The following is a 24,799-nucleotide window of genomic DNA, read 5'->3' as shown; positions in this document are numbered from 1 at the left end:
TCCATAGCTACCACACTCCTCCTCACCAAAGTGGGAATTGGCCTCTACTGTTAATCCCAAGAGACTGTCAGAGCAAATCTGGTATAACTTATATTACACTACTTCCTTAGTTTGTCATGCTTTATGACAAAATCTGCACGCAAAGCCAGGGCCACCTCTCACTAAAAGACATTTACATGTGGAATAATACCTAAAATTCACTGAAAAGTGACAGAGAGGAATTATGATCTAAACTTTGGCCTACTTCAACATTAATATGCTCTTATGGTGTGACTCAGCAGTTAAAAATATCAGTTAAATTCTAATTCTCCAAGCATCTTGTATCCCACGCCTGTTCGTTTTTCTTCTTGTTTCAGTTTCAAATTTAAAATAATCATCACTTTTTGCGGTAACAGAAAAGCTACCTTACTTTTAATCAACAGTAGAGGGCTGCCTATTACCAGACTGTCTGTGAGTTCTAGAAAATAACACATCTGCAAAGTTTTTCTTCTAAAAAACAAAAACAAAACAAAACAAAAAAAAACCAACCAAACAGTGAGGGGGAAGCTCTTCTAAGCCCTCTTTTACTTCGTGATGAACCAGAAAATAAATGACAAATAATAGTGATGAGATGTCAACCTCTACCAGAAAACAGAAAACAAGTGATTTTTATCTTTCCCACCAGACTGTGAGCTCCTCACAAACAGGCAGGGGCCGTTTTTTTTCTCTCTGTGTCCCTGGTGGCCAGCATACTGCGTTGATACAGAACAGACAGTTAATAAATGTCTGTTGGATGAATAATCTAAATTACAGTGGAGAAGCAGAAGACAGCACTCCATCATGTCTCTTATTTGCCCATCTCACTCTCTTCCTCAATGTGGACAAAGTGGACAGAGGGAGCTGCAAGGAACTTTGAGTCCTTGGACTTACAAATGGACTCCCATCAGGCAAACAGAGTGGGCCTCAGGCCATGAAACTTCCCAGAAGTACAAATCCTTCAGGAAGCAAGTTCAGGAAAACCTCATTTCAATGGGTGGAGTTTCTGGCCTTCAGTCCCAATTGCTTACTGACCACCCACTAACAGCCATAATTCATCTTATTTCAGCTGGGTAGAAGGGTGATGTGAAAAGCAGGTAACTGAAAACACAGAATCTGCACCAAAGAGAAAACAGTGCACAATACCTTTGGCAATATTCCCTGTAAGGGAAAGAGATGAGAAATCTGGAATCAGGACCTACTTCTGAATATTAACAAGGAAAGAAAGTCCAAGGTCAGCCTGAATGGGTTGGATATCAGCTTGACGTTATCTGCATTAAATAGCTTATTGTAGCAAAGCAGGAAGACCTGACTGATAAGAAGAAAGCTATCACAGGTTCAACACTCCATTATTTTCCTCTGATCTCTTCTGCAGAACGGTAAAGGACCTCACCCGGAATATCATCTTTAGCCATAACATATTGACTACTGTTTCTGAGGGTCTACCAAGCTGCCACCATTTTTCCACCACTGCTTTGATTCTCTTCTGGTGGCAATAACTGAGAAATTAAATTCTAATCTATCACATGATCATTCTCAAAACACTCTGAGATAACCTGCCAGCATAAACAAGTTGCCCACTGTTCATGTACAAAGAGCTGTCAAGATAAATGTAAAAGACATTTTGTAAAAGACGTTTGAAGATACCAAGTGACTAAGAGAAGGCACTATGCCAACACTCTCAAAAGATAAAATTAAGGTGATGTACTTAGATAATTGGGTCCAATCTTGATAACACGTACATGTGACAGCTTAGCCAGTCAACAAAAATGCTTAAATCTGATTTCCCCCCCAAACTGAACTAGTCGCTGTTAGACTATATAGCCTTTCATTTCCCACCCATTCCCATTTTGAATCAAGAATTCAGGGAAGCCACATCTCATTTAAAACGGAACAAGTCTTTCCAAATGCCCTTATTTTTAGTAAGTGTTAAGGTATAACCAGCATTAAGTTATTTCGCAAGGGACAGCTTTACCTTCTCAAATCATGGAACTTAATTTTCAAACTGGATAGCTGTGGGAAGTTCTTTAAAGTATACATTACAGCTTTATTTTTTATATATTACTGAAGACTGGTGAAATATAGCATGAACTTTCCACACTTGGCACTTGTTGCTAAACATGAAGAGAACAATCTATCTGCCTGCTTTCCCACTGCCGTCTCCAGTTAGAAGGTTAAGAACGATTTCAGATTAAAATAATAATAATAATAAATAATAATAAAATAAAAGCCAAAATAGCTAATGACAATTCCCTTGGAAGTCTTCATGTCAAAGTCCATGAAGTTAAGTCCAGCGGGCCTCTGCGAGCGGAGGCTAAACAACAGCCGGGATGCTGAACTCCAGGGAAATCCGCCCCACCCCACCCCACCCCACCCCCGCCCCCCGGAGCTCACACACCCTCGGCTGGGGGTGGCAGGAAGGGGCCGGCGGGGCGATGCGCGTCCCCCGCGCACTCATGCGGCTCGCTGCCTAGCACCCCTCCTCTACACTTCCTGAAGGAAACTGACAAGGAAAGCTGCGGCTCCGGGCGGAGAGGGGTGTGGAGTCTCCAGGCTGGCGAAGAAAACGCTGCTAGCTAGAGGAAGCACTCCCCACCGCCCCCGTGCGCGCGCCGGGCCGCCCCAGGTCCCCACGGCGCCCAGCGCGCTCCCGGGGCTCGCGCATGGGGAGGCGGGGGCTGACAGACGACCCTCTGGCCGCCGCCGCCGCCGCCGCCTCCGGTCCCGCTGGTGAGCAGCGCGAAGGGAAGCCCGCCCCGCAGCCCCTCGGCCTCCGCACCTCATCCTCCGGGAGCCCGAACACCTCCACCGCGCAAGTTGCCATTTCCGAACAGCTCCAGCAAACTGGACGCGCTAGCCCCCGCCCTGGAGTGGGAACTGTAGTGAGAAGGAGGTGGAGGAGGAGAACTGGGAGGAGGCGGGAGGAGGTGGAGGAAGCGGAGGCGGTGCTCCCCCGGCGGCGGCAGCGCCTCCCCCGGCCAGTGGGCGCTAGTGGCACTAGGAAGCGCGGCGGGAAAGAGCCCGCAGCGCCTCGGCGGCGGCGCGCCTGCTGGGGCGTGGGGGTGGGGGCGCGCGCCGTGAGGACAGCGTGCGTCAGGGGCTCGGGTAGGAGGCACGCGCGTGGCGGGGCTCAGGGCGTGGAGAGTGCGCGTGGCGGGGGCACGCGTGGCGGGGGCGCGCCGGCCGCTCCCGTCCCGGGAGGTTGGCCAACGCGCCCGCCTGTGAGAGCGGTGCAGCGCCAGGCGTCGCGTGGAGCAAGCCGTGGAGGCCGGGGGACGTCAGCCCTTCCCCTGGGAAACAAAGCTGCGGTTTTCCCCAACAACAAGTCTCACTCAGATCCGCTCCACAGCTCTGCCTCTTTCTAGACGCCTGGGATCAGGAGCGCTTAATCCTAGCTTCACCACAAGCCAAAAATCAGAGCGCGTTCTTAGTAAAGGCTGCCAATTCCAATAGAAGCTGGACCTTGGGACCTCGTGGGGGAAAGCCCAGCGTGAGCGTGGCAGCATATGGGGAGGCCTGAAGGGATCTCATCATTCCTGGACTCAGGATCTGAAATTCTCTCCTTGTGATTTTTAAACACTGTGCCAATTCATAAGCGATTTCCTGTCGTATGGTCTGTCTTTTAAGCCTACCAATGACGTCCAGCCTCCAGGCTTAACCCTCTAGACCTGCTTAACTAAGCCTTGACCTGTAGCAGCAATGGAAGGTAGCGAAAAAAGGGAGAAAAATACAATGAACTAGGACCTCCTGTGCTATGGAATAATCATGCTTATTATAGTCATGTCTGACGGATTTTATAGTTCCCTAATCACAGGAAGACTGGTGTTGAATAACAGATCTAACAAGGGAAACCTTATGAAAGATACTTTAATGTTGGTTATTCTCTAAAGCATCCAAAAGCCTTGTTTGAAAGTTCTTTAATTCTTTCTTACTCTTAATATCTGCTGGCTGCCACTCCTCTCTCTAACGCTGGATTTTTGAGATCTTTAAGGTTCACTGTTTTTCTCCTTCCATTCTAAACTCTCTCCCTGAACCTCATACATTGCCATTGGCATGGTGAGGTACAATCCTTGTAGAGATCTCAGACTCAGAGCTCAATAGTGCAAGAAATGGTGCTATATAATTTTCTGTAACTGAACTTAGTTCCTATAGTTAAGCTTCCTGTCTGCCCAGTGATAGAAAACTTAGTCCTGATTAGTTCACTGGTCTTCCTCAACCCTCTTTTTGTTAAGATTAATTCTACATTCTAGCCGGCAGCTGTGGTGCTACATCATCTCAGGGATGGAGGGCATAGCAGAGCCCTCATCACTCCCCGCTGGCATTAATGGAAACATTTTTCTTCCCACTGGTCTCTAATCATAGACCTCTGTATCCATTAGAGTGAAACTTGGCTGTTAGTAATCCTAACCCAAAGTAACAGAATTTAAGGGTAGATGTTACATTGTTCTCCCATTTAAGTCCAGAGGTAGGTAGGCCAGGGTAAATAAGGCTACATTGCTCCACAAAGGCATCAGAAATTCAGGCACTGTAAAGCTGGCTGCTTCGCCATTTATAGGTGTGGCCCTTATGCTCTATCTAGTCCAGAGAGTGCCTCAGGCTCCAACCCTTACATCCTGTTCCAGGCAACAAGACAGATGAGGGGATAAAGATGGGAGTTCAGGTCTCATGCTTGTCTTTTTAAGAAAGGCTTATGGAGTCTTTTACTTAAACTCATAGAACAGAACTGAGTCACATAGCTGTATCTAAATACAGGGTAGGCTGGCAAATATAGACTGTTCTGGGGAACCTTGGGTTCTATCACTAGGGAGGAAAGGGAGACCAGTGATGGGGGGGTGGGGGGGCAGGGAACCTAGCAGTCTCTGCTACCATTTTTGCCCTCTGGCATTCACGGAGAAGTCAGCACTCCCAATCCATTTCTGGTCTTCAGGCCAGGGAATTTTAGGCTCAAAGAAGAAAACCCCTTCAGGGCATCTGACCTCTCTCATTTGCTGCTGGCCCTCTGCATCATTTTTGTGGCTTCTGAGACTTGGTACCTGTCTCCAGCCTGCTTTGGGTATTCAAGCTTTGGATCACTTCTGTAGTATTGCTGACATTACACTCTGGCATGCGGTGGGGATGAGGGACACTTCTTTAAAGCTTTTGATGTAAGACTATACTTAGGATATAGGTCATCTCTGCTCTTGGATTCTCCAAGTCTGGGGATTTGTCATTCTCCAATCCTGAGAGAAAAACCCATGTGCTAGAAGGGTGTTCTTCTTGGAGATAGGCACTGTGTCCAGTATTGTCTAATAAAACTTTGTGTTATGAAGGAAATCTATATCTACACTACCAACATGGTAGCCACTAGTTCACTTGGTTGTCGAGCACTTAAAATGTGGCTAAGACAAATAAGGAATAATTTTACAATTAAATTTAAAATGTTTACTTGTGGTTGGTGACTGCCATATTAGACAACATAGGAAACGTGTTCAATGTGTCTCAAATTGTAGAAAAATTTCTAAATTACATTTTGAGTACATACAAAAAGTTATAAAAATGTATAAGGTACGAAGAATAAAAATGAACACTAATGCACTCATCACCCACTGTAAGAAAAAGAATATTACCAACAATTTTTTTGCATCATCTGTGCCTTCCTATTCCATCCCCTTTCCTCCCCCTACCAAGAGATAACTACTATTCTGAATTCTGTTTACTGTTTTCTTGTTTTTTTTTAATTTTCTTATTTTTTTCCTAAAGTTTTTTAAAATTTTTTTATTTTATTTTATAAAGTGTATTTATTTATTTTGAGAAAGAGAGAGAGAGAGAGCCTGTGAACAGGGGAGATACAGGGGGTGGGTGTGGGGGAGAAAATTCCAAGCAGGTTCCACACTGTTAGCACAGAGCCCAATACAGGGCTCGAACCCACAAATGGTGAGATCATGACCGGAGCAGAAATCAAGAGTTGGAAGCTTAGCCAACTGAGCCACCCAGATGCCCCTGTTTTCTTGTGTTTTTTAAATTGTTTTACCAGATGGGTATGTATTCCTAAGTAACATATTGTTCATTTTCATCTCTTTGATCTTTATATAAATGGAATCATAAGAGGACTTCCATTTTTCTTGCCATTCTATTTGTGAGATAAATTCATGCCAAATGGTTGTAGTATTTAACTTGTTTTCACTGCTGTATGATATGCCATTGAATGAGTCTACCACAATTAATCAATCATTCTTCTGTTGTTCGACATTGGGGTAACATGTTTTTTTGTGTTTTGTTTTTAATTTGTAAACACCTCTTATTACATGATTTAGCTGTTTCAAATGTTTGCAGCACATTGTTTATTTTTTATAATTGAAAAATTTTTAAGTGTATTTATTTATTTTTTGAGAGAGAGAGAAAATGAGCAGTGAAGGGCAAAGAGAGGGGGAAAAGAGGATCCAAAGCAGGCTCTGTGCTGACAGCAGACAGCCTGATGCGCGGTTAGAACTCACAAACCATAGTATCATGACCTGAGCTGAAGTCGGATGCTCAACTGACTGAGCCACCCAGGCACCCCTGCAGTACTTTGATTAGATAAATGACAATGGTGTCTCTGAAACTTAATGATAGTTCAAAATTTGTATCAGTTGAGGAGCACCTGGCTGTCTCAGGTGGTACAGCTTGCGATTCTTGATCTTGGGGCCATGAGTTCAAGGCCCCCATTGGCCTAGAGATTACTTAAAAATTTTTGTGTCAGTTGAGATAAATGAAACATCAGATTACTAAGCTTTTCCCAAGGGTTTATTATATTCAAGGACAGAATTATCTTTTATGTTTATACTTTTTTTTTTTAATGAAGTAAATTCTAAAAGTTTTCTCTTATTGAAACCCAGAAAGTTTTAATTTTCTCTTTCATGCCATTTTAAGAAGTTTCAACTTTAGGGGTGCCTGGGGGCTCAGTTGGTTAAGCATCCTACGCTTCATTTCAGCTCAGGTCATGATCTCACGGTTCATGAGTTCAAGCCCCACCTGGGGCATGGGGCTCCATGCTGACAATGCAGAGTCTGCTTGGAATTCTCTTTCCCCTCTTGTCCCTCCCCCAACTCTCTCTCTCTCTCTCTCTCTCTCTTTTTTAAACTTAAAAAAAAAAGGGGGAGTTTGAACTTTCCACTTCAGCAATTAAAGGCAATGCTTCCTTTTTTTTGACATTTGTTTGCTGTTGTTTCATTTTGTTTTGCTATTACACATGATGCTGCTATAGAGTCTTGTTTATGAAACATCTTATTATGCCAGAAAATAATGAAGTAATGATGGAGACATGTCAAAAGGACACAGAAGCCAGCAAAAAGAGGCTCCCACTGCCAAAAAACAGACTAACTTGAGCACCAAAATAAATTATGATAGCACCAGATTATAATCCAATAATAAATCTGATACCGTAAATCCATACTGATGTAAATTATACTAAATGAGTAAATTCAGAATTTGACAAGTGGGATTTTTACAGAGTTTGATTTATCTTTTCACAAAATACTTATTAATTACATAGGGAGAAGGGATGAACAACAGCACCACAATAAGTATTCAAACTGAAGATCAGTAATGGGGCAGAACAAAATCTTGAATCTGCTAAAATGCATTGCAGAGAACAGAGCATACCTCAGTGCTATTCCTGCCTAACTAGAATCTAATCATGATAAAGGCATCAGACATACCCAAATTAAGGGACATTTACTATAAAACAACCAGTCTGTAATTTTCAAAAGTGCAAGGACATAGAAGTCAAAGAAATCTGAGGAACTATTGCAGACAGAGATTAAAGAGACTGTGTTAGGGTTCTCCAGAGAAAGAACCAATGGGTGTATGTGTGTGTATATTGATGGGATATACATATATGAAAGAAATTTACCAGAGGGAATTGCTCACGCAGTTATGGAGGTTGGCAAGTCCAAAATGTGCAGTGTGGCCCAGCAGCAGGAGAGCTGATAATGCAGATATAGTTCAAAGGTTGTCTTCTGGAGAATCCCTGCTTGCTTAGGGGAGAACAGTCTTTTATTCTAATCAGGCCTTTAATTGACTGAATGAGGCCCACCCCACTATTAAGGGCAATCTGCTTTACCCAAAGTTCACCAATTTAAATGTAAATCTCTTCCAAAAACACCCTCCAAGTTGATACATAAAAGCAGCCATCACAGAGACATGGCACCCCACAATACCGAACCCTATTGCTATAAAAGACATTATTGAAGCATTTGCTGAAACATGAATGTTTCTGAGGATGAGGTGATTGTAACGCATGTTAACTGCCGGATTCTGATGACTGTATTGTGTTTATGTAGATGAAAACGACCTTGTTTATAAGATGTACGAGGTACGAATGTATTAGAAAGTTCATGGGCAGCAAGTCAATAAAATCTTCTTCAAAGGATCAAGAAAAAATTTTCTTTATACTTTCAACTTTTCTGTAAGTTTGAGATTGTTTCAGATTTTAAAAAATGAAATTATGCTGGTTAAAAATAAAGAAAGGTCTTTAATAAAAGGAACTAGATAGCGCCCTTGGAGAAATAGCTGATTCTAGTACTGGGGCAAGAAAGGTACAAGATGAGCCTGAAGCATATTTTAGTGCTAGAAAGTAAAGAAATGCTGAAAAAAAAAAATCAAGCCCACAATGATGGGGGTATATCAAAGATCTCCCAATGGCCAAAGCTGGAACAATTTGAGCAACAAAATAAAGTAGTATTGAATTATACCCAAAACAAAATAAATATACACAAGTCTATACTAATATAAGTAAATGATCAAATAAGTAGGGGAGAAGACACAAGTTTTATGTAGAATTCCAAATAATTTATGTAGATACTCAAGGAGAGGGAACATAACTCCCTACTGCTACATTGTGGGCTATGCTTAAACTTAGCGACTTTCTCCCAAATAGGACAATAGGGAAAATGGGGTGGGGGTGGGGTGGAGAAACCTGACAAACACAGCCTCAGTCAGGTGATCAAGGTCAACATCAATAGTGATAAGTCATGTTGATACTATGTACCCTTGATATGATGTGATGAACATGGCACTTTTCCTCTGTGAGACCAAAGATCTGTAACCCCAGTCTAATCAGGAGAAAAACATAAGATAGTCTGACTATAGAGACGGTCTGCAAACACCTGATCAGTATTCCTCAAAATTGTCAAGGTCCATCGAAAACAACGAAAGTCACAGCCACAAGGAGTCTCAAGAGACGGGATAACAAAATGTAGTAATATAATGTGATATCCTGAGTGAGATCCTGGAACAGAAAAAAAAAGGGGGGGGGGCACTAGTAAGAACTATGAAAATCTGAACAAAGTGCAAAGTTTAGTTAATAACAATGGATTAATATTTATTAATTGTAACAAATGTACCATACTCACATAAGATGTTGATAACAGGTGGAAGTAAATGTAGGGTATATAGGCACTCTCTATACTGTCTTCACAAATTTTGTTATAAACCTAAACTGTTCTAAAAAATGAAGTTTATTTAAAAATAAACAAATGAATAAATAAATAAGTAGATCTTAAAGTCTCAAAAAGTTTTACAATTTTCACCACTATGGTCTTGCACATATTTTACTATATTTATTCCAACATAGTTTATATTTTGTCTTTTTATTGTACAGATGGTATCTTTTAAAAATACTACATATCCTAACAGTTTATTGCTGATGTACAGAAATCCAACTGAATTTTCTATACTTATTTTAGGATTCAACAAACTTCCTGAAGTTCATTTCATCTAAAATACTTCTTCTCTTTTTTGTAGACATTCATTAACATCTTTGAATTGTTTCTTCCGTTCTAATCCTCTTGTATTTCTTTTTCTTAGTGTCCTGTCTAATACTTGGATAGACATGGTGATAACATGGGTATAATTGACATATTTCTGGTTTTAAAGGGAATGCTACTTGCTGTAAGGTTTTGGGTTTTTTTGTTTTCTTTTTTTGTTTTGTTTTGTTTGCTCTCCTTTCTTTGGTGAAGAAGTTCACTTCTATTTCTAGTTCAATAGTAAGATTATTGGTCATAAATGGACATTGGATTTTATTTAACAATGTCTTCTGTACCTCTTGAGATGGTTTTTTTTTCTTTAAATTTTTTAGAGTGGTAGATTTTGGTAAGTTATGGTAATGAGTTATGGTAAATTTGAGGTATAATAATGTAGTCTTTTCAGATTTCTACTTAATCAAATGATGACATTTCTTTTCTCCCCGTTGTCTTATGAGTAGAGTCTGAGTACCAGGAGCTTCTGTATGGTCATGGCATTGGAGGAGGGGGTCTGGTTTTCTCCTGTTCTCCTTCTGTATTGGAAATACTTAGCAGTTGTCAGTTTACCTGCCATTCTCTGATTGTTGTCCCATCTCTAAGGGCTCTTCTTGTTCAGTGGCCCTCTGTTTTCCACCTTTTAGCATTGTGGAAACTTCCACATGCTGCACCCCTACTGCTGTGGAGACAGAAATCTTGGCATCTGGACTCCACTCCACTGTCAAATCACACTATACTGTCATTTCTACTGCAGCTACTGCCTCTAGGCTATGTCTGCAGGAGACCTATCTGGAGTTTCCCAACTCACAGGCCTCCTGACAGTAGTGAGGCACACCATGTTTTCTGTTAGAGCTCCTCCATTGTTAGGTATTCTACAATTGCCTTCTCCTGATAGCTCAGCAGCAAGGATGTAGGCAGGGAGTTCTTTCTCAGAGACACACATCTATACATTCTTGTCACCTCTAACTCTCTCTTCAGGGTAGGAAAACTGGCTGCTTCACATCATCTTTCCTTCTACCTAAATCAGTCCTAATGACATCAACTTTAGCTCTTGGCAGTCAAAATGTAGGCTTTTGAGGCTCAAAAAACTTTTTCTCAACTTGCTTTTCTCTACTGCGAGATTCACAGCTCTATTTTGAAACTTAGAAACTGAGCATTGACTCATCTCTCTTTTCATTTCTCTAGTAACAGCCCTCCCTGAGGGTAATAAATACAGAAGGCACTCACTGCTGCCTGGGTGTGGGGAGAGGAAGGGAGCCAGGATATTCCAGGGATAATACGTAGTTATCAACAATAGAATTTCACAATAATACTGTGCCTGTGGCACACCCTTAGCTCTTTTGTAAGTTTCACACATGTATTTCTCACGAGCTAAGTCTGCCTGAATGTCATGAAGAAACCTCAAACTTAATAGATCCCAAACTGAACTCATCATTGTCCTATATTCTGTGTCTCTGGAAATGGCATTACTATCTATCCAGGCCAAAGGCTAGAAATTTCTGAGTATCCCCAAATTCTTATCCCTCACAGCTCCCCACCCCATACCCCATCAATGTGTTAAACAGTAGAAATTCTCCCCCCAACCTCAGAGGGCTTTCTTTTGTTTTTGTTTTTGTTTTTCCATCTTATTTGTATCTATGTCTAATGTCAGCACAGTGTACCCACCATTCTGATTCTTGGCCCAGACAAGTAGGTAACTCTTTGTCTTTCTTGAGCCGCCCTCTGTCTTCTAAGGCAAAGGTTTGCGTGCAGGTCATTTATTTTTGAACATGCTGTCAAGCGGTGGTGTCCTGGACTCAGCCTCTGCTAGCTCCCCAGAACCAATTGTGCACATGTCTATACCGCTGTAGATTCATGATATCATATTGGTGGCTTAAAATTAACCACAGGATGAGTACTTACACCCCAGAAACTAGCAAACACTACACACGAGGGTAATTATTTTCTCCTGGAGAGCCAATTATTAAACATTACCAACATACTACTGATCATAGGGAACATGAATGAGGGCCTGAGAAGATAAAACAAGGAAAAGGGTAAAACCAATGCGATGGCTTTGAGTTTCTGAGTTGGATCAATACTGCTGAGTTGATTTGGGGCTCTCTGTCACTAAGGACCCCAGAAGAGCCATGGAGAATGCACCCCAGAATTATCCTCCCAGCAAAGGAGTATGTTGCACTAGTTGCCATCCCCTAGCAGGCAGGGGTTGCCTCATGGACCGTTAAGCCTCTTATTTCCAGATTTGCTTGTATGCAGAATGGGTGAGTACTTTCAGACATCTCAAGCGATGCCAGTGGCAGTGAAACCCAGGTGCAGAAAGTATGTGATACGCTAAACAATGGAAGTGGATTGCTGTCTGATTACATCTCTACACAGCTGGTTGCTGCAGCAAGGACTGAAATGAAAGTTAGGCAAGAGGATATGAGGCAGAGTGCAACAGGAATCTGACACAAGGGTTAGTGGGATAAGCTGCTTCTCCCACTGTAGGAACTGGTCTCAGGGCATTAATTAATATTTATCATCTCTCTCCTAAACCACCTAGTCTGGATTTCCCCCACCCTTGGCCAGCACTTCAATAAGTCTGGGTTGTTGCCTAGTGGTGACTCAGATTTTTATCCCCAAGGGATATGAACCGTCACTTGTATTAACCTCATTGGGATGTGGTTGCTATAATAGCCCATTTACAGCTATCATTGGACATGCAAGTATACCAAGACATGCCCAAGTGAACCCCCTGAGTCCCACACATACTTTTTCTCGTCTTTCTTTATAGTCCAAAACTAGTTCCTCACAATAATCAGAGTTAATCCCTCTGCCTCCTATCAATATAGTAACTCTTTTATTTGATTATGGGTCCACTAGCATGAGAAGCTCAAAATGACTAAGTAATAATCATAATTTCAGTTATAGTGGAACCCTTACTGTGTCTCCTGGGAGAAGCATTCCCCTACCCCACCTCAGGAACTAGGACTTCTGATCTTGTAAGAAGAGTCTAGCCTACTTCCACTCTGGGTTACAGATCTTGATAGCTAGCTATTAGAAACATAACGCCATAGGTCAGCCATCTTACCGCCCATTGTAATAATGTCCACATCCCTCTGCTTTTCCAGAACTCTAACATTCTTATAAATGTAGTTTCATGGGGTTTCTGGGTGGCTCAGTCAGTTAAGCGTCTGACTTTGGCTCAGGTCATGATCTCATGGTTTGTGAGTTGGAGCCCTGTGTCAGATCCTGATTGCGCAGACCTGCTTCAGACCCTCTGTCTCCCTCTCTGCCCCCTGCCCCTGCTCACATGCTCTCTGTCTCAAAAGTAAATAAACATTAAAACAAATCTATTAAAAAAAAAAAAAGACTGGGTCCAGGTATCCTTGTCAGGACTTTAAACCCTGAGTCAGGGGAGAATGCCCCCATGTTAATCAATTCTTCTTATCCAGGCTTTGTGGTCTGCCCTTTGCAGTTAACTCTTCAAGCTCTACTCTTGCTTATGCTCTCTTGGTTTCTGTTGGGCATGCCAATTCTTAGGTGTGTATCTTATTTCCTCCCAGAATAGGGACTATATTTCATTGTTTACACTGTGCTGCTACCTGACCCCAAAATGCATCCATTATTTATGTGGAGGAATTGATGGGACAGGATCTTGAAGAAGACAAGCTTCATCTTGAGAGACGCTGCCTCATGTAACATTTTGCAGGGTTTCTAGGTAAGGGACACTGCTCAACGCCAGCAAGGATGAAAGAACTGCTTCTGCCAGTCCAGAGAGTGCTGGGGATCTGGGTGGACTCATGTCTTGGGGCTGCCACAACAAACAGGGTGGCTTAACTGACATGGACTTATTTTCTTACAAATCTGGAGGCCAGAGGCCAAAATCCAGGTGTTGGCTGGGCTGAACTTCCTCTGGAGGCTCCAGAGAATCTATTCCTTATCTCTTCCAGCTGTTGGCAGCTGTCGGCATTCCTTGGCTGGTGGTAACACCTCTCTCTGCTCTGTCTTCATATTGCCTTATCCTCTGTGTGTCTGTTATTTCCCTCGGCCTCTATCTTGTAAGAACGCTTGTGAGGACATTTAGGGCCCACCTGGATAATCCAGAGTAATCTCCTTCTCTCAAGAGTCTTAATTACATCTGCAAAGACCCTTTTCCAGATACGATAACATTTACAAGTTCCAAGGATTAGGACTTAATATGTTTGGGTGGCCATTATTCAACTCACTACCATGGGGTTTCAAGATTCTCAGGCTCTTCCAACCAAATGTCCTCATCTGAGGTTTCAGGGTTTGGTATTTTCCCCATCAGAACTCTGACTTTGGTGTGACCAACATGTGGGGGTCATGTATTCAGTCTCCTGTGTAGTTTTGCTTACTTTACCATTAAAGCTTGGGTCTTGTTTTTAGCAGGATCTGCCTGAGAGCTGCAGGAAATACAGGACTCTTTACATGCTGCCATGGAAGCGCTCTGAATCACTACTCTCTAAATTTGCTCATGCTGGCTTTTTGCCTGCAGTGCCCTTCTGCCTCACCTTTCTTGGCAAGGCAGTTACTCATTTTTTAAGCTCCAGCTCAAATGTCATCACTTCTGAAGTCTCTCACAATTCCCCCATACAGATTTACTCTGTTTTCACAACCCTTTATTCTTACCTTAATTTTCAAGCTTTAATCAGCTGTCATTCTTTTAAAAAATTATTCATACCTCTTTTGCAGGACCAAACACATTGTCTTACAAATTGTCTTCAAGAGCTCCCTGAATTGGTGTGGGAGTTCCTTGAATACAGGAACTGTGTGTATCTTACCTTTGGATACATAGTAGCCAATTAACAGGAATGAAAGTTGTTTACCAGCAATGGGGCAAATGCGTATGTAACACTCAAATTTTTACCTTACACAATGTTTATATTTATGGGTTTTATGTTGTTTCTGATTGCCATGATCCAGTTCTACAATAGAGAAGCTATATCTATACCATGAATACTGTGCACTTTGACCAAATGCTGTTGTTTGTTTTCACTCCCACATATAAAATAAACTTAAAAGTAACATTCACTTTTAGTTATAAATTGTTTGATTAAATGAAAAGGGGATTTAGAAAAAATATCAATAACTACTACAACTATATGATCTTTCTACAATGACTTGAACTTTTACTTGAAATGAGTAGCATTTAGGATTTTAAATGATATTTACCTGAATTATTAAACAGATAGAAAGGTAACAGTTCTAAGTGTAAAATGTTTTATATTATTCCCTGGAAAAATAAAAGGCATTGTATTCATTGGTTCTATTACTCTAACTTTTTAAATCTGAATTAGAGAATTTATCTATAAAAGTCAATTTGAGTTAAACATTTAAGAAATTTATTTTATTTATAATATGTAGAGTAAACATAATACAAATGAGAATTTCTGCACTATCTGAAATTATTCAAATGTGTGAATAAAAATAACATTACCTTGGGATGCTTAGGTGGCTCAGTCAGTTAAGCATCTGACTTCAGTTCAGGTCATGGTCTCACAGTCCGTGAGTTCAAGCCCCACAGAGCCCAGAACCTGCTTCAGATTCTGTGTGTGTTTCACTCTCTCTCTGCCCCTCCCCTGTTGGCGCTCTCTTTCTCTCTCAAAAATAAAATAAACATTAAAAAAATAAATAAACAAATAACATTACCTCCTTATAAGACCAAGGAGACAAGTTGTCAAGCATTTAGAAACTCAATTTTATTTAAAAAGTGAACATTATCCTATCAGCAATTTGGTGTGTGTGTTTGTGTGTGTATGCATGTATGTGCGTGTAATTTTGTCTTCTTTCTTTGCATGCCACATTTCTGAGGTAACGAAGTCACTTGTAAGTCACACATGGCCTCAAATGTCTAAACCGTTGAATAAACTGTCTTCAAATTTTCTTACCAAATATAGATTAACCCCCAGTTTTGTTATTAAGACAAGGTGAGTGATAAAATGGCTTCAGGGTTTTGCAGGAAACCACTTATGCACTGAACTAAAGGTCTTATCCACCTACAGACTTGTTTAACTTTTGGTTGGAGAGACTCAAGTGCAGGTAAATAATCTGCAAGCAATTTGCTAAATAAATTTGCTGCATTTCAAATCTTCTTCCTTCTCTTGCCTCTTGTTGAGGCCAAAAATAAAGTTCCTTCTTCAAAGAAGATATTTTTCAGTTTAAAACACTATAGCTGTCTAGTGAACAGTCAAAGTACAAAAACAAACTTGGCATCTCTAATTGGAAATACCTATAAAATAATAGAATTTTTGGAATAGGAGGGCATGTTTTAAATGACGGACACTGTCTTGAAGGACAAAAAGTGTTTATTGCAGAATAAATACAAAAATACTATTAGGTGGCTCAGTTGGTTAAGTGTCCAACTTTGGCTCAGGTCATGATCTCACAGTTCATGAGTTCAAGCCTCACATGGGACTCTGTGCTGACAGCTCAGAGCCTGGAGCCTGCTTCGGATTCTGTGTTTCCCTCTCTTTCTGTCCCTCCCCCACTCAAACTCTGTCTCTCTCTCTCTCAAAAATAAATAAACATTTAAAAAATTGTTTTTAAATACTGACTATAAAAGTAATGATCTTTTTTTCTCTGTATTCCACATAGAGCTTTTTGCTCACTCTTGTGTATAGAAATATTTTCCCTCTTATGTGAAAAGTTCATAGGAAATAATGTGAAATTTAAACAACATCGCTAAAGGGACTGCTTAAATAAATTATGGTGTATTGATACTGTATATTTCCATAAACATAAATGTATGCAACACTATGAATTATAATACAAAGAGTTGAAGGGAACAAAAACAAGTTGTGGAACAATGTATACTGTTCACTCTCCAAGTAGCTTTGTTCATATCAAACATGTTATGTTATGTTTGGAGGGTAGGGTACTGGGATTTGGGGATTTGGTCAAAAGGACTTTAGCCTTATCTATAATGTATTAATTTCTTTAAATAAGAAATTTAATCTACTTTTTATATTATAAAGAAGTAGTTAAAACATGTTGAGACAGTGACTGAAAAATATTAACTATACAGTTAATGCTATGTTATATATGTTAATGTTAATATAAGGTTTTAATAAGAAATATAAAAGTATTAGGTAAGATTTGGTGTAAGGAGGAAAAGATAAAGCATTTAACCAAAATTACTCCTGATTCTTATTTGATGATCATATTGCAAGAATTTTAGAATTACTAAGAACGAAAGGGCTTTTTAGAATAGCTTAAAATTTCTATTGAAATGTGGAATGAAAATGCTGGTTCATGATGGCTCCAGGACACTGTCACTTAAAAAGAAGGAGTATTTAAATGAAAACTACTGTAAAGTATATATTATTTGGTTTTTACTGTCCAATGGATCTTCCTTTGGAAAACTTCCATTGCTCCCACTTTATATAATTCTTAAAGACTGCTAATCACAAGTTCCCACACTCCATACAAAGATGAGAATGTGGTCCAGGCTGGGCCAACCAAACTCACTCCTGGGAATTTAAATGTTAGGTATAGAACCTAACAAAGGATTCAAAAAATAAAAATAAAAATAGACAACCCAATAAAATACTTAAATTTTTCACAAAGTGTTTAAAATACTTAAACAGGCATTTCACAATGAAGGATATCTAAGAAAGTATTCAATGAGCATATGAACAGAAGGTGCTCTCATCAAGGAAATGCACAGAATGAGATAACACTATTCACTCACCAGAAAAGACAATAATTATTAAATGCACAACCAAGTGTTGGCAAGATATGGAACAACTGCAATTCTAATCCTCTACTGGTGGGAATGTAAATTGGCATAGTCTCTTTGGAAAGCTATTTGGCAATATTTACTCAATCTGAATATATGCTTACTTTATCACCCAGTAATTCCACTCTTAGAAAATGAAAATGTGTGTGAACTCAAAGACATGTGCAAAAACATTCATTTGTAGCTTTGTTTATGGTATCTCTGAATTGGAAACAACCCAAATATCCATTAGGAGTATAGTATTCACTGGAGTACTATATAACAATCAGAACAAGCTATTTACTGTCATATGTAATAGGAATGATACATTATGCTCATAGGCATAATCTTGAGCAAAAGAAACAAGACAGCAAATGATTCCATTTACATACAGCTCAAAAATAGGCCCAATGAATTTGTGTGATAAAATCAGAAGAGTGGATACCTTTGAGGGGTAATGACTGGGGGAGGGGGCATGAGGGAGATTTCTAGAGCACTGATAAATAATGAATGTCCTATATCTTGAACTGTGTGCTAGTTACATATTCACTTGGTGAAGATTCACTGAGGTCTACACTTAGGATCTGTGTCTTTTTATATGTTATACTTCAGTTGAAAAGGTTTATAAAATAATACCTCTAACAGAGACACACACAGATGGAAGGCAGTTAGAGCCTGGTTGTCCCAAGGCTGACCTGTAAAATACTGCCAGTTGAGTTCCCACCTCAAGGTCTCCAGAACTCCAAAGCTACTCTCGTTTCTCTCTTTCCCAAGAATAGGTTGTTAAGTTATTATTTTTTTTAATTCTCTGGATCCTAATAATGAATTCCTTTCCCTCTTTTCCCTAACACACTAAGAGTTGGTTTCTTACTGAGCCCCAATTTGAGTTGCCAGGAAAAATGTTGGTATTATTCTTGAGGTAAATAGTAATGTTGAGATAGAGAGACAGGCAGAGAGAGAGAGAGGAGAGAGAGAGAGAGAGAGAGAGAGAGAGAGAGAGAGAGAGAGAAAGAGGCAAATTCCTTATAGGTAAAGTGGCCAAAAACATCTTTCTTATAAATGATAAGTGAGTGCTCTGGAATGTTTGGCTACAAGCAAGAATTTTATATAAGTGGTATTTGTACTGTATGGGAATGCCATCTAACTTAATCGGAATAAAATCCAGATCTAACATCAGAATCAAAAGAATAATATCCACATGGGCAAGAGCAGCTAGAGATGGGGGGCTGTTGCCAATTATCACTCGTGAGCACACTGACCTAAACATGCCTAAATGATCCTTAATATTTCTTAGTGCAAACAAGAAGGTCTGAATATTTAAACAGGAATGCTTAAAATTGCTAATTGACATAGGACAGTTTTCTTCAAAAGAGGGTGGATTCTGTTATAAGACAGTCCCTTTTGTTGGGGCCCCTGGGTGGCTCAGTCAGTTAAGTGTCTGACTTCGGCTCAGGTCATGACCTCACAGCTCGTGGGTTCGAGCCCCACATAGACTCTGTGCTGACAGCTCAGAGCGTGGAGACTGTTTCGGATTTCTGTGTGTGTCTCTCTCTCCCCCTCTCCCACTCATGCTCTGTTTCTCTCTCCCTCAAAAATACATAAACATTAAAAAAAATTAAAAAAGAAAAAACAAAGTCCCTTTTGTCCTGCTGAATACCTTGATAGGTTTGGATATGCAAAATGAGCCTAGAGCAAAATTTGGGTTTGAAAAACTGAATTGTTCTGCATGTAGAGGCAGAAGATTTCAGAATTCCTGGTATATTCGTTGAGTGCAGGAGGGTTGAGGAAAGAAAGGAAAAGGATGACATGAGCTAGGGAGCTGGGCAGGGAAAAAATCCCCTGGTTTGCACACCCCTTTAAGGATAAGAGCCTTTAGGGGTAACTGCGTGACTCAGTTAAGCATCAGACTTTAAAAAATTTTTTTATGTTTATTATTTATTATTGCAAGAGAGAGAGAGAAAGAGAGCAAGCCGGGGAAGTTTAAAGAGAGAGAGGGAGACACAGAATCTGAAGCAGGCTCCAGGCTCTGAGCTGTCAGCAGAGTCCAATGAGGGGCTCGAACTCACAAACTGTGAGATCATGACTTGAGACAAAGTCGGATGCCCAACTGATTGAGCCATCTAGGTGCCCCACATCACACTCCTGATTGCAGTTCAGGTCATGACCTCACGGTAGTGAAATCAAGCCCTATGCAGGGCTCTGTGCTGAACGCAGACCCTGCTTGGGATTCTCTTCTTTTCTCTCTGCCCCTCCCCACTGCTCACCCACTCTTTCTCTCTTTCTCTTTCCCTCTATCTCTGCCCCTCACCACTGCATGTGCGTGCACTCTCTCTCTCTATCAAAACATAAAGAAACATTTTTTGAAAAAAGAATAAGAGTATTTAACATTCCTCTAAATTGTTTGCAATTTTACAATATAAGCCCCAAAATCTTCAAGCAAGTTTACTAATAATGTTGTGTGTGTGTGTGTGTGTGTGTGTGTGTGTGTGTGTGTGTGTTTCAAATGAAGGAGTTGTGTTTCAGATAAACTGGACAGCAACATGCAGAAGAATGAAACTGGATCACTTTCTTATACCATACACAAAAGTAAACTCAAAATGGATGAAAGACCTAAATGTGAAACAGGAAACCATCACAACCCTAGAGGAGAATATAGGCAACAACCTCTTTGACCTCAGCTGCAGCAATTTCTTGCTTGACATGTCTCTGAAGGCAAGGGAAACAAAACCAAAAATGAACTATTGGGACCTCATCAAGATAAAAAGCTCCTGTACTGCAAAGGAAACAAATAAGAAAACTAAAAGGCAACTGACAGAATGGGAGAAGATATTTGCAAATGATATATCTTATAAAGAGTTAGTATCCAAAATCTATAAAGAACTTAACAAACTCAACACCCTAAAAACAAATAATACGGTGAAGAAATGGGCAGAAGACATGAATAAACACTTTTCCAAAGATGACATCCAGATGGCCAACAGACACATGAAAAGATGCTCAACATCACTCATCATCAGGTAAATATAAATCAAAACCACATTGAGATACCACCTCATACCAGTCAGAGTGGCTAAAATTAACCACTCAGGAAACAACAGATGTTGGTGAGGGTGTGGAGAAATGGGAACTCTCTTGCACTGTTGGTGGGAATGCAAACTGGTGCGGCCACTCTGGAAAACAGTGTGGAGGTTCCTCAAAAAATTAAAAATAGAACTACCCTATGACCCAGCAATAGTGCTACTAAGAATTTATCCAAAGGATATAGGAATGCTGATTCATAGGGGCACATGTACCCCAATGTTTATAGCAGCGCTTTCAACAATAGCCAAATTATGGAAAGAGCCTAAATATCCCTCAACAGACGAATGGATGAAGAAGATGTGGTTTATATACACAATGGAATACTACATGGCAATGAGAAAGAATGAAATCCTGCCATTTGCAACAATGTGTATGGAACTGGAGGGTATTATGCTAAGTGAAATAAGTCAGGCAGAGAAAGACAGATATCATATTTTCACTCATATGTGGAACTTGAGAAACTTAATGGACGACCATGGGGGAAGGGAAGCAGAAAAAATAGTTTCAAAAAAAGAGGGAGGCAAGCCATAAGAGACTCTTGAATGTGGAAAACAAACTGAGAGTTGATGGGGGAGGCAGGGGGAAAATGGGTGATGGGCATTGAGGAGGGCACTTGTTGGGATGTGCACTGGGTGTTGTATGTAAGTGATGACTCATGGGAATCTACCCCCAAAACCAAGAGCACACTGTATACACTGTATGTTAGCTAACTTGACAATAAATTTAAAAAAAAAGTTGGTATGATGTTTAACAGACACCATACAGCTCAGCATACACTAGAGAATAAGATGATTCATAAACTAAACCATTGCCAGTGGTGGAAATATGAACGTGAGTACATCTAGAATTTTCTAGAAAGAAATCTAGACAAGTGCTTTGTATTTCTACAGATCCTGGAATAACGGGTTCAAGACACTCTCAGCATAATCTCATGGGCAAGGAAACTCCAATACTAACACATGGCTTACATAAGACTTTACTAAAGCTAGGAAATAACAAAAGGGAAATAAACACATCATGTAACACTAAAATAGACTTTATGGTTATGATTTACTCACCAGAATTCCCAGTCTCCTCTGTCCAGTTGACTTCATCTTGGACATATTGTTCAGGACTATACCTAGATAACTACTGTTTCAGGTAAGAGGCTTTCTACTCCAAATAACAGAAAACCAACTCCAAGGCTTGAACAGTGAAGTTGGCTCACATCACCAGAAATCTAGACATATTCAGGCTTAAGGTATAACATAATCAAGGCTCTTACCCTATTTTCTTACAGTTCTCTCAGCTCCATCCTCCTCCAAGTTTTAGGTTCTGTGCTCAGACTGACTTCTCTTAAATCACAAAATGGCTGCCAGCAGGAAATAAGGCAATGGTCTTCTTTGCCTATATTCAATATAGATAAGTAAGATTGACTTTCCATCAGTATCACTCAAATAAGAGGAAGAACTTCATTAAAAACTTCAGTAATTCAAATTTCATTTGCCACCATTGGCACATTCCCATTCCTAAACCATCTGCTGGCCAGGCACAGGGTTACCATGATTAGCTTTCCTTAACCAGTCCCTACTTTGTGAGCCAAAGATGGAGTCAGCTTTCTCCAAGTCAGGAAGGCTGTGTAGGATAAGGACTAATACCAGGACAAAATTGGAGATCAATGAGAAAGGAAGCTTGGTAAGTGGATCATGCACCAAGAATATCCACTGTATGTATTTTCTTACTTTCCTTAAATTCCTACACTACTCTTCCCCTTACTTTTTGTAATCCAATCTCTCACCTTTCAGATCTTCAACATGCTTTGCTCCTTCTCACTCTAATAAATTCTAAAAGAATAGCTTAGGCTATTCTCTTAGCCTACAAGTGCCTTCTCCCACTCCTTTCTTGGTGAAATAAAATTCATCTGTCTGCATTCCACTCCTTTGGTAAAGCTTTCCCTCAGCCTCATACCAGCTCATGTGCCACTTCTTCCAACTCTAATTTAAGCAAAAAGAGAATACAGTCAGTTCTCATTATTTGTGGTAGTGATGTTCTATAAGGCTGCCACAAACACTGAATTAGTGGTTACTGAACCATTGCTCTCAGGAATAAACCTTTTGGTTCCAGGGAGTTCTGATCACAACATTTTCATTGGCCAACCAATAAATAGCCTTGTTTTATGTGTGTTTCTGTTTAAAGACACTTTACTTAATGTATATTGTTGAATCACTGATGTAGAATTCACAGGCAGGAGCACTATAACTGATGCCTGAAAACTGCAAAAATATGTATTTTCTCCATAAGGCACGCCACAGCCTTCTTGCGCTCAGGGAAACAACACCAAACTTCAGCACTCCCCTTGTGAGCCATTTTAAAGAGTGAAATCACCCACAAAAGGCACAAAAATGAGAAAAACATGGTACCACTGGCACAAAAATAGACATATAGATTGATGGAACAGAATAAAGAGTCCAGAAATAAACCCACACTTTTATACTCAATCCATGGCAAAGGAGGTGAGAATATCCAGTGGGAAAAAGATAGTCTCTTCAACAAATGGTGTTGGGAAAACTGGACAGTGACATGCAAAAGAATGAAACTGCACCACTTTCTTACAACATACACAAAAATAAACTCAAAAGGATTAAAGACCTAACTGTGAGACCTGAAACCATTAAATTCCCAGGAGAAAACATAGGCAGTAATTTCACTGACATCAGCTATAGAAACATTTTTCTAGATATGTCTTCTGAGGCATGGAAGCCGAAGCAAAATTAAACTATTGGGGCTACACCAAAATAAAAAAAAAACTGTACAGTGAAGGAAACCATCAACAAAACAAAAAGGTAACTTACTGAATGAGAGAAGATATTTGCAAATGATATCTCTGATAAGGGATATCATAAAGAACTTACACAACACCAAAAAACAAACAAACAAATAACCCAATTAAAAACCAGGCAGAGGACCTGAATAGATATTTTTCCAAGGATGATATATAGATGGTCAACAAACACATGAAAAGATGCTCAACATCACTCACCATCAGAGAAATGTAAATCAAAATTACAATGATAAGGGGCACCTGGGTGGCTCAGTTGTTTGGGTGTCTGACTTTGTCTCAGTTTGAGCCCCTTGTCGGGCTCTATGCTGACAGCTCAGAGCCTGGAGCCTGCTTCAGATTCTGTGCCTCCCTCTCTATGCCCCTCCCTCTCTCATGCTTTCTCTCTCTCTCAAAAGAAATAAACATTAAGAAAAATCACAATGGGATATCACCTTACACCTGTCAGAATGGCTAAAATAGAAAAAAACCCACAAGAAATAACAAATGTAAATGAGGGTGTGAAGAAAAAGAAACCCTACTGCACTGTTGGTGGGAATGTGAGCAGGTGTAGCCAATGTGGAAAACAGTATGGAGCTTTCACAAAAAGTTAAAAATAGAAATACCATATGATCCAGTAATTCCACTAATGAGTACTTATCTGAATTAAACAAAAACACTAATTCAAAAAGATATATGCACCAGTGAAGAAATGGGCAAAAGACATGAATAAGCACTTTTCCAAAGAAGACATCCAGATGGCCAACCTACACATGAAAAAATGCTCCACATCACTCATCATCAGGGAAATACAAATCAAAACCACAATGAGATACCACCTCACACCTGTCAGAATGGCTAACATTAACAACTCAGGCAACAACAGATGTTGGTGAGGATGCAGAGAAAGAGGATCTCTTGTGCACTGCTGGTGCGAATGCAAACTCGTGCAGCCAGTCTGGAAAACAGTATGGAGGTTTCTCAAAAAAACTAAAAATAGAACTACCCTACGACCCAGCAATTGCACCACTAGGCATTTATCCAAGGGATACAGGTGTGCTGTTTCGAAGTGGCACATGCACCCCAATGTTTATAGCAGCACTATCAACAATAGCCAAAGTATGGAAAGAGCCCAAATGTCCATCGATGGATGAATGGATGAAGAAAATGTGGTGTATATATATACAATGGAGTATTACTCGGCAATCAAAAAGAATGAAATCTTGCCATTTGCAACTACGTGGATGGAACTAGAGGGTATTATACCAAATGAAATTAGTCAGACAAAGACAAATATCATATGGCTTCACTCATATGAGGATTTGAAGACACAGGACAGATGAACACAAGGGAAGGGAAGCAAAAATAATATAAAAACAGGGAGGGGGACAAAACAGAGGGTTACTGGAGGGGTTGTGGGAGGGGGGA

General features: G+C 40.3%; 1 protein-coding gene across 1 annotated transcript in view; it reads right to left on the bottom strand.

The window, feature by feature from the left end:
* Positions 1-2,927, bottom strand: part of NEDD4 (NEDD4 E3 ubiquitin protein ligase) — a 134,565-nt gene extending 131,638 nt beyond the window's left edge. The window contains exon 1 of the mRNA XM_042988800.1: positions 2,795-2,927. Coding sequence (XP_042844734.1) covers positions 2,795-2,839 — 45 coding nt within the window. The 5' untranslated portion in view covers positions 2,840-2,927. The remainder of the gene's footprint in view (positions 1-2,794) is intronic.
* Between the last annotated feature and the right edge of the window lie 21,872 nt (positions 2,928-24,799).

Source organism: Panthera tigris, chromosome B3, assembly GCF_018350195.1.
Source record: "Panthera tigris isolate Pti1 chromosome B3, P.tigris_Pti1_mat1.1, whole genome shotgun sequence".
In the NCBI taxonomy this organism is placed as follows: domain Eukaryota; kingdom Metazoa; phylum Chordata; class Mammalia; order Carnivora; family Felidae; genus Panthera; species Panthera tigris.
Note: the sequence above shows the minus strand (reverse complement) of the source record. Positions and strands in the feature narration are given on the sequence as shown.